Below are 16,320 nucleotides of genomic sequence, written 5' to 3'. Positions count from 1 at the left end.
CAGACTTCTCTGAATTGAATGCAAGACGCACGTTTTCTTGGTCAACTTTTAACAACTCTGAAAATAAAACGTATCTTTCTAGCAGGATTACGCTGCAACAATAGATTGAGGCAAATCATCAAACTGTATATTTATTCACAACTCTGATTAACAGAATAGAAGACCAGAATGTGAAACTGTTTCTTCTGCCAACAAAACTTGCTGCTGCCATGAGTTCCGTGTACCACTGGTGTTCTTAACACCATGAAAATTTGCAATCAATATAATTTTTTTACTGGTGTTCAATGGGCAGAACATGATGAGGAAATTTCCAAGAACTCAGTTGGATTCCATAAAACAACTAAGCACAGTTAGGCCTGCATTACATGTATGCATATGTTAAGATTTCAGACACAGAAAATAGTCAAGAACCATTGGTAAATCTCTAACTAGATTGTTTGTTGATGAAGTTCCAAGCAGATTTTGGAGAACGTCATGCGATTTATCGAGATGCCATCCCACTCGTTGAGCAATTCAACAAAAACCAATGGAAAGCAAGCCTGCTTGTAATGAAGTTCTTACAAATAGTGACACCAGAAAAGTTAAACAGCTTTATTTAGACCTAATCTCTGACAAGCATTTGAAGATTATCAGAAGATAATCGGTAGGAATTGGATAGTTTGTCACATGAGAAAAGTAAAAAAGTTAAAATATGTTTTATTACGAGATATTGTAACCTAATCTTTACATATGCCATTACTTTCGGCATCTTGTTTGATGCATGTGGATAAAAGAAAACAACAAGAGGTGAATTATGCTGAATGTGACTGTTCTTATTGTGAGTATTAGCTTGCGAGCCACTTACAGCAGTTGACCTTACCCACAAGTTCAGGAGGCTGCTATGCGATGCTTGTGACCTTGATCAATTTATCGGCTAGTCATTAAGACCGATATCCTCAAGCCATGCCAGTAATTGGTGAGTTGATGGTCTTAGCATAGGAAATTCACTTATGCAAAGGCATGCAATTTCAAGCATCCTCGACATCTGTCTGTTGCCATCCTTTTTGTATATACATGGATCAAAAACTTCAGCCTCCCTTTTCTCCTTCCTCATCCGAAACACCCAAGATACGACATCTCTACTGTCTTTTGGTCTGCACATATCTATAGGCCTCCGACTAGTGAGTAATTCGAGGAGTACAACACCAAAGCTATATACGTCACCCTTAAAAGTAGCAACTGGAGATTGTGCGTACTCGGGAGGAATGTATCCCAAAGTTCCAACAAGATCAGTCGTCACATGGGTCTCGTGAGGTAAAATATGTCTTGCAAGCCCAAAATCAGCCAAATGTGCTTCAAAACTGCCATCAAGAAGGATATTGCTTGACTTGATATCACGGTGAAGTATGTGGGGATCGCAGGACTGATGAAGGTAGGCCAATCCCCTTGCCGCTCCTCGTGCAATCTGCAGCCGTATTTCCCAATCTAGCATTGTGCTTCCTTCATTTTTCTCATGGAGCCAGAAATCCAAACTGCCATTCTCCATGTATGAGTAGATCAACAATCTGTCATTCCCATATTTGCAATATCCTTGCAGCGAAACAAGATTCGGATGCTGGACTCTTGAAAGAGTTTCCACCTCAGCTTGAAACTCCCTCTCCATTTGAAAAAAGTCACCAGAAAGCAGTTTGATAGCTACCTTCCGTCCGTCAGGCAAAGTGGCTCTGTAGACTAGCCCAAATCCTCCACAACCTACAATATGACCCTGATCAAAATTGTTGGTAGCCTCCAATATGTCATTAATGCTCAGCTCCTTGTTATCCTTGTGAAACAAAATAACTAAACTATAATCAGTTGCATCTGAGCTTTCATCTGCATGCATCACTACCTTTGCATTGTCTTTGTATCTCCCTGGATAACCTCTTACCATGATACAATAAACAACAGCTAAAAGCAAAGTTGTCCCAGTTCCAATTCCAATTGCGATGCCTATAACGGCAGCTTTCCAATGTTCTCTGCCCTTTGATGGTTGAAAATCTTTGGAGTCACAAGGCGACAAGTGAAAATCACAGAGACCAGGATTGCCTTCAAAATCAGCACTTGAGAAGGTAGAAAATTGGCCTCCGGTTGGGACTGATCCAACTAAATTGTTGTGTGATACATCAAATTTTGACAAGAAATTAAGATTAGACAGAGAGTTTGGTATGCTTCCTGTGAGATCATTATGTGACAAGTCCAAGCATTCTAAGCTTGTCATTTCTGAAAGTTGTTCAGGTATTTTTCCTGAAAGATTATTCCAACTCAAGTCCAACACGTGCAGCTCTACAAGGTTCCTGAATCCTGGCAAAATTTGTCCAGAAAGCATATTGTAACTCAGAATCAGTGAAGAGGGGAAGCTACTGACCTGATTATATCGCAAGCCGTTTATACTTGAATTCCTCTTGATATAAAATGGGAGATCCATTGAGGCAACTTGGAGTGACTTACTTCCAGCCATAAGTCCCTTCATTTGTGCCAAGCTATGCGGGAGCTCTCCGTAGAGTGAATTGTTTGACAGATCCAAGTAAAAGAGATTGTCGAGCTCCCCAATCCAGGTGGGAATTGTACCAGACAAGTGGTTCCATGAAATGTCCAAAACCCTTAATTCAGACAATTCTGCCAACCATGAAGGAATATAACCTCTAAGAGCACAGTTTGCAATCACAAATAATTCCATCTTCTCAAAGCCTTTGATTCCATTGATTGGCATAGTTTCGCCACCGCGAAAGTTATGTGTCAAGACTAAACTAACAAGGTTGGGGCAATACTGAAGGACTTGCAAAGCTGAAGCTATGTTAAAGAAATTGTTATGGCTTAGAGACAGACCAGAAAGCGAAGTGAAGTTACTGAAGCTGGAGGGAATCTCTCCTGAAAGATCGTTTCTAGCAAGATTGATGGTTTTAAGCTCCACACACTGGGGGAGTATATCAGGAATGGGGCCAAAGAAAGAATTGCTTCCAAGATCAATGAGCCTTAAGCTAGTCATGGCAGTGCAGTTGAAGTAAATCTCGCCTTGAAGAAAGTTTCGATTGAGATTGAGCACTCTAAGAGAGGATAAGTTTGACAAGGAAGGGGGCAAAATGCCAATAAATTTATTGGATTGAGCAGTAAAAGATTCTAGTTTTGCAAGGCTACCAAAGATATCTGGGATATACCCTGTAAAGTTGTTAAATGAAAGATCAATACCAACAAGGTTTGAGAGATTACTGATCTTTGTGCTCAAATTGCCGGAGAACTGGTTCCCCTGAAGAAATAACTGTGTCAGAACTGTCATGGTGAACAACTCCTCTGGCAGCTCTCCAGTGAGGTCATTAGTACCCAGGGAGAGCTCAGTGAGGAAGCTGCAGTTGGTGAGACCTCCAGGGACGCCGCCGGAGAAGCTGTTCATGGAGAAGCGGAGAACTTGTAAGTTGGCGGAGGAACTACAAATAGCTGGGTCAATGGGGCCGTAGAATTCGTTTCCGGTGAGATCAACGGAGGTGACTTCGCCAGAGCCAGCGAGGAGTGGGTGTCCGCCGGTGAAGGAATTGTAAGAAATGTTAAAGATTTTGATTGCCGGAAGGCTTAAATTCGAGGGAACCGTTCCGTTGAGCTGGTTGGAGCCGAGATTGAGAAACTCCAGTAGAGGTAGCCGGAACAGCTCCGGCGGAACCAATCCGCGAAGGGAGTTTGAGGAAAGGTCGAGCTTTGTGAGTCGGCCCAACCTGGCCAAGGAATCAGGTAAGCCACCTCTCAGCCCCCGGTTGCTGAGATCCAATTCTACAACCCGCCGCCCGGCGATGCTCGAGTTGCCGCAGCGCACTCCGGCCCAGTCGCAGCAATCGGCTGATGAGCCATTGAAGCCCCATCCCAACCTAACCAGATCGGGATCCTCAAACCCCAGCAGCGCGTGGAGGTCCCTGAACTCGCAAGTCTGGTTCTGCGAGAAAACCAACCGGGCTAGCGCCAGGAATAGCAGCATCAAGAAACAGCATTCCGGCGACATTGAAATCGAGCTCGCGGGGGGAAAGGAGGGTCTTTTCGTGCCCAAAACCCCAATTTGGGGGGGACACCGTTGAGAAATCCGACACCCCCTTGCTCCCTAGTCAGCCTCCTGGGAATCTTGGCCGGAGAAGGCAGATTTCAGGCGAAGCAGCGCAGGCAAGGAAGCTTGAGGAGGAAGGCGGCCGGGATGTCGGAAGCGCCGGCGCCGAAGGCTCCAAAAGAGGAAAGCAGGAAGCGATGAAGAAAAAGGAGAGGAGAATCCGAGGCAGCCGAGGGCGAGGGAGCTTGGTATTGACTTCGCTTTCTGCTACTAAACTCGGTAGTTTGAAGATGCTTAGTGCGAACAGCGTTATAAGCCAGCGAGAGCTTGGAATTGGGAAAGGTTGAGAGTGACTGGCTATAGGCGGTGGGAGGTGGGAAGGGAGGGGCGAGCAAAACGGCACGAGATGGAAGTTGGAGGTCAATCGTTTGAACGGGGGCGGCGACAAGACGTCGACTAGCAGCTCCGACGCGTGCCGTGTTTATCAAAAATCAAAATGACGGACAGCCTGGGAACCGGCTGGTCTGCATGCGAATGACCGGCTCGGTTCATGACAAATTGACAATATTTACCAAATTTATTAACTTATAATAATAATAATAATAATAATCTCCATTTGTTTAACTAATTTAGATGGATCATTGAAAGTCTCTTAGATAGTAATATAATACTAAATTATCGCAAGAAAAGAGGTTAGATCAGAATTATTTATAATTATAGTAAATTGTAATCATAATTTCATTATAATTAGTTGTGATTCTTTTTCAGATTCATCGTCCATTCAGATTATAATTTAGATTAGGATGGATGATCAAAAATCGCCCAGAGACTATCCTTATTCGGTGCCTAACAGCTTGACTATTTGTCCACCGTATTTTTACATAGCCTTCGGTTATTCGTATCGATCAAAATTATAATTTAGAAGAACAATAAATATAAGAAAAAAGCATAACTAATTACAATTAAATTATAATCATATTTCAATTATAATTATAAATGATCTATCTTTATCTGAGTTTTGTTACCCGAGGATCAATGCTCATTTGCATTAAACATTGTGTACAATTTTAAATCCATTTTAAAAATTAATCAAGAAATTTTAAAACCATTTCAAACTATCTAAGAATTTTAGAAATAATTTTAAAATATTGAAAATTACAAATAAAGTCTAGAAGACATAATTGTTGACCACGTGTTTCTTGAACTCCCATGTCATACCGACAATGTAACGACCCTTACTTGCCACTCACACGTGAATTAAATTTCCTCGATAATTTAATATCAATAAATATTTAATTAAATCACGTAGGAAAACACAAATTTTTTTTAGTTTTAATAATGAAGGGAAGAAATATTATTATTTAATGCAATAAGATAAGAAAGTTAACCACTTCGCCATCAATTTGTGTCGGACATCATTAATCTTTATATGGTTTTGTGTCAGAAATTATTATTTTTCACACGGCAAGAGTGACAAATTAATTGAGGGCGAACAATGAAAGACACCCTTTATTTTTATTATCGAAAAAAAATATCTGAGCTTTTGAAAATATTAAAACCACATCTAATCTTATCTTTACCTAAAAAATACATGTCCTCATAATATATAGTACATATGATGAATATATAGTAGTGTACATGGGTGGATCTAGCGGGGTGATATTGACGGTCATCCTCCTTTATCGATAGTAGAACTCCTAATATTATGAAATTTCAACAATAGAGATAGAGGATATTATAATTTATTTCACATAAAATTCAACTCTCTATGTTTGAATTTCTGGATCCGTCATTGATAATGTATTTAGATTAAATAAAAGTTGATTCTATTTATATTTATAGAATCGACTCTAAGAGAGTTGTTGATATGACAATTCTATAATTTTTTTTTACTTAAAAAATTTATGTCCTCGACACATATCAATAAGAAATACTTAAGATAAAGTCATAAAGGTCGAGTGTTAAATTTCCACAAAGAATTTCATAGTCTATAGATCCTACCCTAACATTTATCATTTAAATTTTTCCCACTTTATCTCTCTCCCAATGATAATGGAGACCGCTAATGTGGAGATCCACATTTTATTTGAAAAATACACCATGTCTTGCACTAAGCCTAGAGTAATTACATAGAAATTCTCAAATATATTATTGATAGATTTTGACTTTAGATCGATATGCTAATTAAGTGAACAAGACAAATTTATATGGTAACATTTATGATTTAATTGATGTTATAAAATTATAGTAATTATAATTTTGTTGTTTGTTACCATATGAGTGTTGTTGAACAATAAATTTGTATTATATTATAATAAAAGATAATAACCCTCACTTTATAAGTCCTTCCAGGATTATTCCATATAGGATTTTTTTTTCAATATAATGACTCTTTGTACGTGTCAAGTGGCCTACGATGTATTTTATCTATACTGAGAAACACTACCATAAAATATTATAATAATATTATATGAAAATACCAGCTTGACAATCCATGAGCGCTCAATCCCGATAATATTGAGTGATCGATTGATAAAAATTTACGGTGATTATCAAATCAAGATACTTTCTCACTATAAGGTAATGTAAATACATCAGAATCTATCATACAGTGTGGACAAACTAATTTATCAGCCGTGCTCCATCCCGACAACATTGAGAATGTTGGAAAATCACTGATTATCCATAATAATGCAGCATGCAATCTAAAATTAGTTTTACTTGCAACATCGTAAGTCAGTAACCCTACATTCCATAATTCATTCAACTCGGCAATCAGAGGTTGCAAGAAAATATCTATCTTCTCTTTTGGATTTGTTGGACCAGAAATAAGTATTGTAAGGAACATAAATTCATCCTTCATACACATCCATGGCGGCAAATTGTACGGTGTTAATATAATTGACCAAGATGAATATTGTTGCCCTGACTGACCAAATGGCTGAAATTCATCGGCGAAAAGTCTCAATCTCACATTACGTGGTTCAATTGCAAACGAGGGAAATAAAGCATCAAGATGTTTCCATGCAGGGGAATCACAAGGATGACACATCAGCGCTCCATCGTGCTCATGTTCATGATGCCACATTATGTGACAAGCTGTAGCAGTAGATGCATACAAACGTTGAAGTCTAGCGGTTAACGGAAAATAATACATCACTTTCCAAGTAATTTTTTCCTTCTTCTGCCCTAGTATACGAGTACCATGCTTATAACGAGGGTGTGTACAGATTTTGCATTCACGTAGATCATTGTCTTCATTCTAAAATATCAAGGAGTTGTTTATACAACAATCAATTTTTTCTACAGGCAAGCCTAAACCTCTGACCAATTTCTTTGTATTGTAAAAACTATCAGTCATTATGTTATCAGCAGGAAGCAATTCTGACATCAATTGACATATGTCATCATAGCATTTTCTGAAAAATGATGTTCTGCTTTCATATTCAATAACCTAGCAGTAGCTGATAACTGAGAATGACCAGAGGGAATGTCTTCCCACACTTCTCTTTCGCTAGCTTTTAAGATTTCATATAGTTGCTGATATTCAGGTGTTAGTGTTTCATCTATATTGGAATAATCAACTGCAACATTCATCGCATCGTGAACCATTGACTGCATTGCAATATCATTAGTTGAGATATCAAGGGCAGTATAAGTTGTGGCAGATGACGTCCCACCAGAAGGTCCAATTGATTCATACACATAAGGCTCCCCGTGACAATACCAATTATAGTAATTTGGTACAAAACCATTTCTGCATATGTGAACTTTCACGGTATCCTCATCACGAAAAGCTCAATTCCTACATTTCTTAAGATTACACGGACACCGTAACTCATCACCATTCATACATTCTGGATGACTCTTAGCAAAGTTCACAAAATTTTCAAGTTCAGCAATAAAATCATCTCTAATAAACCCATTTTCCAAACGATTGTACATCCAAACTTTGTTCATAGACATTTTGACCTTAAACTAATAAATTGAAAATTTACAAATATTAACGTACAAACACATTACAAATGAAATAACTATATTATGTTACAGATTAATATACGAATATATCTAAATTAAACCATGCTAAATAATATCAAGTACAATTTACTATACCTGAAAATGTGTAGGTCAACCGGAGAAGAGCAGCAAATGCTATCTGTTTACAAAATAAAAACACCTTAGTACAAAATTTTACTAAAAATTAACAAGTACAAAGCATAAACTATTACTACCGACCAACACAGCAGTGTCCAACACAGCAACGATCACCAAGGCAGCGTCTGGAACAACCGGCACACCAGCAACCGGCACAGCGGCCAAGGCACATGCAGCGGCCAGCGACCAGGGGCCCGCTGCCGGCCGCCACAATGGCCAGCGGCCCGCTGCCGGCCGGCAAACCCGCCACCGAGGGAAGGGGAACGATAAAAACTGAAAGAAACAGTGAGATTCGACTTACCGACCGATCGGAGGAAAACCTAGCTCGCCGTCGTCGTCCGCGCGCGTGGAAAGAAAGGGTCGACCGCTGTATGGTTATTTAGGTATGTTTACCGACGGAATGTTTTTCCGTCGGTAAAACCTAAGTTTACCGACGAAATGTTTTTCCATCGGTAAAACCTAAATTTACCGACGAAATACTAGGTTTTACCGACGGAATAAAGTATTCCGTCGGTAACATTAAAAGTTACTGACAGAGAAAATTTTCCGTCGGTAAAACTGTATTTTTTTTTTGTAGTGAGCCATTATAATTTTAAAGTTATTATAATGTAAATTTTGAATGGATATGTCAAATTTATATTACAGTCATTACAGTTTTATAACTCTTGCAATATCAATTATAGTAATTATGAAATTATAATTATTATAACTTAGAATGTGATCGAACAGGTTAAATCAATCTTATTGGTTCCAAATTTAAATTTGATATTAACCCGTAGCAAAAAATTAAAATTGATAAAAATTGACCGACGAATAAAAACTATGTAATTTTATAAGGAGATGATGAATTGGTGCCCTTTATATTAAAAAAAAATGAAAGAAGAAGTGATATTTGATATTTTTTAAAAAGAGGTCCTTCTTTCATTTTTACCCATTATACACAAGAATATATATAATTTTAATATTTCACGATCCTTATGTTATATATCTCTTGAGATCTATTATAATATAAGCCTTAAACTTTAAAAATAAAATCTAACTAGTATAATCATGAATTTTAAAAAAATAATTATTTTTTAAAAAATTAAAGATATGCCAGGCAAGTAAAGGCGCCTAAAATGGCCACCCAATGTATTATTAAATTATGTTATATATAAAAAGAAATGTTATTATATACGTCTTATCTTACACAGAGGATCTATTTTTTTATTTTTTTTTATACTTTAAATTCTAAAGTCAAAAACTTATTGATATAATGAAAAGTTTAAATAAAATAAAAAAAATCACTGTGAATAATACTATCACTGTAAAATTACTGAGTCATCTGTACTGGACGCCTAGATAAAAATAGTATATATATATATATATATTAAATTTATTATATATTATATTAATTTTTTATAGAAATTACCAAAAAATATTTTTTAAAAAAATCCATATTTTAATTGATTTAAAAATTCTGACGCCTTTTTAGAATAATATGAGTGCCTTTTTATTTTTTTTGCCCCTTAATAGAGTTCCAATTTATTATTTCAAGGATAAACTAACAAGGATTTTCTATGTTTTTAAAAATTATAAAAGGATATTTCTCTTTTAGCATATCCCTATTTTATCCCTCGATATCCAAACAATAGAATATTTTAATTTAAATCCATAATATTTTTCCAAAATATTTTTTAGAAGTAAAAAAGAATATAAATCCATATTGGTATGTATTTATATTTATATCAAATTAAATTAAATTTACATAAACAACACTACACATGCTACCTTCAGAAAAATCACGTGTCAAATATCAAAGATAAGTATTTTCCCCTTATTTTACTAATCAAATATAAATAATCTTTTTGAATATTGAGCTTAATTAGATTTTTGTAACCATTTAAGTTTAAACATATTTTTTAAAAGTTTATTTAGTATTCTTATCACATATAATAAACATATTATATTATGTTTCAAAAGAACTGTCGATATTTTTATATTGCACCTTTTTTTTCCATAATTTCTTTTAGGGAGAAAATGGTCATGAACTTCGCATATATTTTCATGAAGTTTGACTATTATCTTTTGTTCAAAACCCAAAAGGAGACTTTTATTTTGGTCAAAGTAACGTTTTGAAAAAAAAGGTCGTTACGGACCTTATAATCCTATTGTTCACATTAAAATGTCAAAATGGTCTTTCCAAGGATAAAAGCTTGACTTAAAACAAATTGACTAGTCAAATAGGTTTGAAAATGTTGCAATGTGGAGGCATAATCAGAATTTAAAGGCCGACTATATAATAGATAATTAATTAATTAAAAAATATAAATAAAATAGGTGAATATTAATTTTTCAAAATTATGGAATAAAAATACTTAATATTCAATAAATTTAAAAGTATAGAGTAAAAATACTATTTTTTTTAGAATAAAATGTATTAATTATTATACGTTATTATAAAATTGATTAAAAATTCTTCTCCTATCTTATTGTGAAAAGTTATTTTATCAAGTTTTATAGTTAAAAATGTGTATTTTGTTGTTATAGAAATGAGAAGATTTAAAATAAGATGAATGAATCTGTCAATTAAATAAATATATCAAATTCATTATATAAGTAAATGATATAGTTATAATATATAAATTATAACCAATGAGGAAAAAAAAATCATTTGTCAATTAAATTATAAGCTCCTTACTTATTTCTTTCAATTAATCTTCAACATAATTAAAAAATAAGTGATAAATTTTGAAAACTTTCATAGTAAGTAAACATCAAGCTTATAATAATCCAATTTCATTCTCAAGTGGTGATGGGCAAATCTTTTGCATCGAAATCAAAAGAATAGAATTTCTTAGTAAATCGATAGATGTAATCAACATTAAGAAACTTAAAGTTTTATTTAAGTTCCAATGCACAACTAACTTTAAGAAGTTCTAACTGTTTCATTCTTGAATCTACTATTAAGTTTTTTAACTTAAAAAATCTAATAGTAAATACATCAAATCGATAATGATGCTCAATTGTACTTGAGTTATTTTGTCGACAAGAGTGACCTATAGCAAATTTATAACGAGTTTCTATGTGAGATATCTCAATATCATACTTGGGAAAAAAAAATTTCACGTAACAAAGTGAGTCATCGAATGCCTTCAATGTTGCTATAAGTTATAATATGTTCTTATGCTTTTCTTTTGAAAATTGTATAGCTCTCACTGTGTCAATATGATGGAGTATATTCATCAAATTATCAAGATATTTCTACAGTATTGTCATGGGGTCAAGTATTTGATAGCAATAACTAAATTAAAGAAGGGACAAAATAAACTTAAATAGTGAAAATAACTGTACTCTTTATTGATGATATACCAAAAACATATTTACACCTTATGTTATACATGCCTTTATAGTGAAGTAGGAATGAAAATCCTGTTGGTGCGGGAAGCATCCGACGATCGAACTCAAGTTTTGATAATGATAAAGGGATTCAAAGTTAAGTTTAATTGTTATCTAATGTGGATGATTGAGTGTTTCAGGAAAGTCCTAGCTGCGGTTAGGCAAAGGAAAAATCCTAGGGGGTGGTAACTCTAGGTCATAGGGGGTGGTAACCTTATGCGGAAAGTCTTGACGGGTCGGAGCTTCGGGCAAAAGTCCTAGGGGGCGGTAATCCTAGGTTGAAATCCTGGTGTCGCGAACTGAGTGGAAGACTGGACGGGTCAAAGACCGGACGTCCAACATGAAGACCGAAAGCATCTGACCGGACACTAAGCAAAGGTAAACTCTCCTGAGTGGAGTAGGTGAGGACGCGTTCCTTGGAAGAGAGAACAGTAGGCGTTGGTTCGACCTAGGGTTTCCGATTGAAAATCCGAAGTCAGAACCGGACAGTCTGGAGACTGTCAAATTTATTTCTAGATATTATCGTTTGTGTTCTAACTATGTCTTGCAGGAAACTAATATTTTCATGCAGGGTTAGGACTGACCGGGATCGGTCGACTGAACAATGGGATCGGTCGACCGAACCCCCAAGGCAGCAGATCAGATCTTCAGAGGTTGGACCAAGCTCGACCAGGGGATCGGTCGACCGAACCTTGGGATCGGTCGACCGAACCTGGGTTGGGTGTCGACTGGATCAGGCTGACTGGGCTGAGTCAGAACAGCTTATCGGTCGTCCGAACCTTTTTATCGGTCGACCAAACCTCGGATAGAGTTTGACTGGATCGAAGCGGAGTGAGAAGATTGGCTGGATCAGATAGGAGGGATTGCCTGATCGATCGACCGAACCTTGGGATCGGTCGACCGATCCGCCTCGGGTCAAACTTGATCCCGAAGCTTGGGGATCTGGATCAGACTTTGCAGAGCTATAAAAGGAGGCCTCAAGGTGCAGCTTGAGATACATCTCGAACAGAATAACCCGTGCTCTTCCGTGTGCTGCTCTAAACACTTCTGCTACGCTCTACTACTCCGACAGTCAGCGACTACGTCTACATCTTTTGTACTGTCGGTATATTTTCATTAGTGCACTTATTGTAATAATCAATTGTAAACTTTGTCATATTATAGTTGTTGCCCACCGAAAGCGATCAACGATCGCGAGCCTTGGAGTAGGAGTCGCCTTAGGCTCCGAACCAAGTAAATCTTGGCTCTTCTCTGTTTGTGTTATTTCTTTTCTTTTCCGCTGCATTTACTCGAACGATTTCTGAATACAAGAATTGTGAAAGCCACGAGCGCTATTCACCCCCCCTCTAGCACTTTCGATCCAACAATTGGTATCAGAGCAGGGTCGCTTCGATTTGGTGCAACCACCAGTCAAGTAAATTTTTCGTGGTGTTTTCAAATTTTTCGGAGTCGATAGGAATTAGTATAATTACTATATTCCGATCTAGCTAGTTTTTCGTTCGAATTGATTTTTGCTCGAAGTCGGTGCAACACCACTCAAGCTCGCTTTCCTTTTTAATTCCATACCGCACTGCTAATCCAGGATCAAGTCTTGGGATAGTCTATTTTCGTATTCTCTGTGTGTAAGGTTTAAAATGGCCCTCCAAGAAGGCTTTAGCACAGTCCGCCCTGTTAGAGTGTATACTGAAAGCCTAAGCTTTTGTAAACATTTATTTTGAATAAAGAATCACATTTGGTCAAATTATCTACATTTGTTTGTAGTTATTCAATTAATTTATATTGTAGATAACATAGTATGTGGTGTCACATACAGAAGATAATGTTATCAGTGTCTTATAAATTATAAACAGAAGCTCACGACCAAAATGGAAAGGAACAAACCATTGGAAAGTCGTAGTGTAATTAAATATTAGTTTATCTTAACTATATAATTACACTAGTACACTCAGAGTGTATTGAGTAAGACCATCAGAGGTCGTTTCTTTTATACTGACTTTATAAAGGAACAAAGATCTCAATTATTATGGAAGTGTGTGCTCTTAATCCTAATATAATAACAAGCACATATATTTGATATTTATTTCTTTAATTTATCAATGAGTGAGATTTAGTTCGATAAATCAATAAGCCCGATAAGTTGGGAAATGATATCACTTATAGTGTGTGTTGTTGATTATAGAAGGAAATTGTGTCCTAGTGATCTAGGTTGATAATGTCCCCAAGAGGAGCTCATAAGGATTGTCATGTTAAACCCTGCAGGTGGACTTAGTCCGACATGACGATAAGGTTGAGTGGTACTACTCTTGGACTAAGATATTAATTAAATGAGTTGTCAGTAACTCACTTAATTAGTGGGCATTCGATATCTTAAACACAGGGAGACTAACACACTCATAATAAGAAGGAGCTCAAAAATGTAATTTGGGATTGGTGCGGTAGTTCAATAATAGTTCTCTAGTGGAATGAATTATTATTGATAAAATTAGGTTGTGTGTTCGGGGCGAACATGGGATGCTTAATTTTATCGGGACACCAAAACTAATTCCTCATCTCGGTCCCTATTGTAGCCTCTTAGTTATAGAGTACTATACCCACCTATACCTACCTTCATACCCATGGTGTAGGGGGCCGGCCAAGCTAGCTTGAGAACCAAGCTAGGGCCGGCCAAACCTTGGTCCATGGGTGACCGGCCCTAGCTTGAACCCAAGCTTAGGTGGCCGACCCTATTAAATTAGAAAAGAATTTTAATTTTAAAATTTTCTTATGTGGAAGATATAATTTATTGGAGAGATTAAAAATTAAAATATCTCTTTTATAAGTTTCTACAAAAGATTAAAGAAAGAGATTAAATCTCTTTCCTTATTTGTAAATTGGAAGGATATTTTATTTTTCTTCTTTATAAATTATTCACATGTTGAAAAATTAAAATTATAGAAATTTCTTTTTATCAAGCATAAAGGGATTTTAAAAGGATTTTTTTTTTAAAAAAAAATTCGAAGACAAATAAGATATTTTAATTGGTTGATTGAAAATTGTCTTATTTGTTCTTCCATGAGGTGGCTGGTCATGACATGGTTAATTAGGAAATTTTATTTAATTTTTCTTAATTAATTCATGTCAAGGAAAGTTAAGGAAATTTTATTATAATTAAATTTCCTTATTTGCCAAAGCTAAGGATTATAAAAGAGGGGGTTTTGGGTGCCTTCAAGGTGAAGAACCTCTATTATTTTTCTCCCTCTTTTCTTCCTTGGTGTGGCCGGCCTCTTCCCTTTCTCTTCTCTCCATCTTTGTGGCCGAACCTCTCATCCTCCTTGGAGATCAAGTGGTGGCCGGATTTTAGCTTGGAGAAGAAGGAGAGAAAGCTTGCATCCCTTGGAGCTTGGTTGGTGGAAAAAGATCTTCATCCTTTGGAAGTTTTGTGCTTGGCCGAAACTTGAAGGAAGGAGAAGAAGGTGCTAGGTGGTCCTCGTCTTGGAAGATCATTGCCCACACAACGTCCGAGATTAGAAGAGGAATACGGTAGAAGATCAAGAGGTCATTATCTACTAAGTAAGGTATAACTAATATTGTTTTCCGCGTCATGTTAGTTATATCTCCATGTAAAAATACCAAATACAAGAGGCATGCGATTCTAGTATTTCGAATTAGTTTTCGATGTTGTGTTCTTTTATTTTTCTTTTCCTTGTGATTTGATTGTTCTTTTTGGTTGACCTAAAGTTATTTAAGGAAATTAAATATTAGCTTTTCTTAAAAGGCTTTGTCTAGGCGGTGGTGGTTGTTCCCATATCCAAGAAGGCCATGTGCCTCGCCATGCAGTCCTGGAAGCCAATTTTGGAAATTAATATTTAATGGAATTAATAACCTAGGTGATTTGGATTGAACGTGTTAAGTTCCGCAGGAGATCCAAGTCTAAACCTAAAAGAACAAATAAATTAAACTTAGGATCAAACGTGTTAAGTTCCGCAGGCGATCCGAGTTTAATTTAAAAGAACACATGGTAGCTAGGAAAAGGTTCAGACCTTTGTACAAAATTTTTGTACAGTGGAACCATTATGTTTTCCGAATAACAACCAACACGCCCGCCACCCTTCTCCGGTGAGGATTTTGCTTATTGGAAGAACCGGATGGAATACCACCTCAAGACGCAAGTCGAGATGTGGATTATCATCCAGACCGGTCTCGAACTTCCACGTGGCGGCGCAGGAGAATTAGTCTCATGCATCAACTAGGACGCTAGTATAAAGAAGAAGGTTGAAGCCGATGCCAAAACAACCTGCATGCTACAATGCGGCCTGACAAAGGAGGAACTCAACAGAGTAGGACCCTTCTCAAGCCCCAAAGAGTTATGGGAGAAGCTGATCGAACTACACGAGGGCACCTCCGACGCTAAGGTAAGTAAGAGGGACTTAATTTACAATAAATTATATAATATTAAAATGCAGGAAGGTGAGTTGGCCAGCCAGCTTCATGCCCGGATACAAGACCTACTCAACGGTCTACATGCAATCGGAAAAAAAGTTGAGAACCGGGACATCATGAGGTATGCTTTAAACGTCTTCCCTAGGAATACCTTGTGGGCATCCATGGTAGATGCGTACAAGGTATCCAAGGACTTATCTTCAATTAAGTTAGATGAATTATTTGCAGAGTTTGAGTTACACGAACAGGTTAACTCACGTCTGGCCGAGAAAGGTGTTGCGTTGGTTGCAGGTACTAGCAGAACGCGCGAACCGACGTCCAGGCTC

General features: G+C 36.7%; 1 protein-coding gene across 1 annotated transcript; it reads right to left on the bottom strand.

Annotated features, from left to right (window-relative positions):
- Positions 1-570: 570 nt before the first annotated feature.
- On the bottom strand, positions 571-4,344 carry LOC122019865 (phytosulfokine receptor 1-like). The gene has a single exon (XM_042577451.1). The coding sequence runs from the start codon at positions 4,001-4,003 to the stop codon at positions 914-916; it is 3,090 nt and encodes a 1,029-aa protein (XP_042433385.1). The 5' UTR covers positions 4,004-4,344; the 3' UTR covers positions 571-913.
- Between the last annotated feature and the right edge of the window lie 11,976 nt (positions 4,345-16,320).

Source organism: Zingiber officinale, chromosome 9A (genome assembly GCF_018446385.1).
Source record: "Zingiber officinale cultivar Zhangliang chromosome 9A, Zo_v1.1, whole genome shotgun sequence".
In the NCBI taxonomy this organism is placed as follows: Eukaryota; Viridiplantae; Streptophyta; class Magnoliopsida; order Zingiberales; family Zingiberaceae; genus Zingiber; species Zingiber officinale.
Note: the sequence above shows the minus strand (reverse complement) of the source record. Positions and strands in the feature narration are given on the sequence as shown.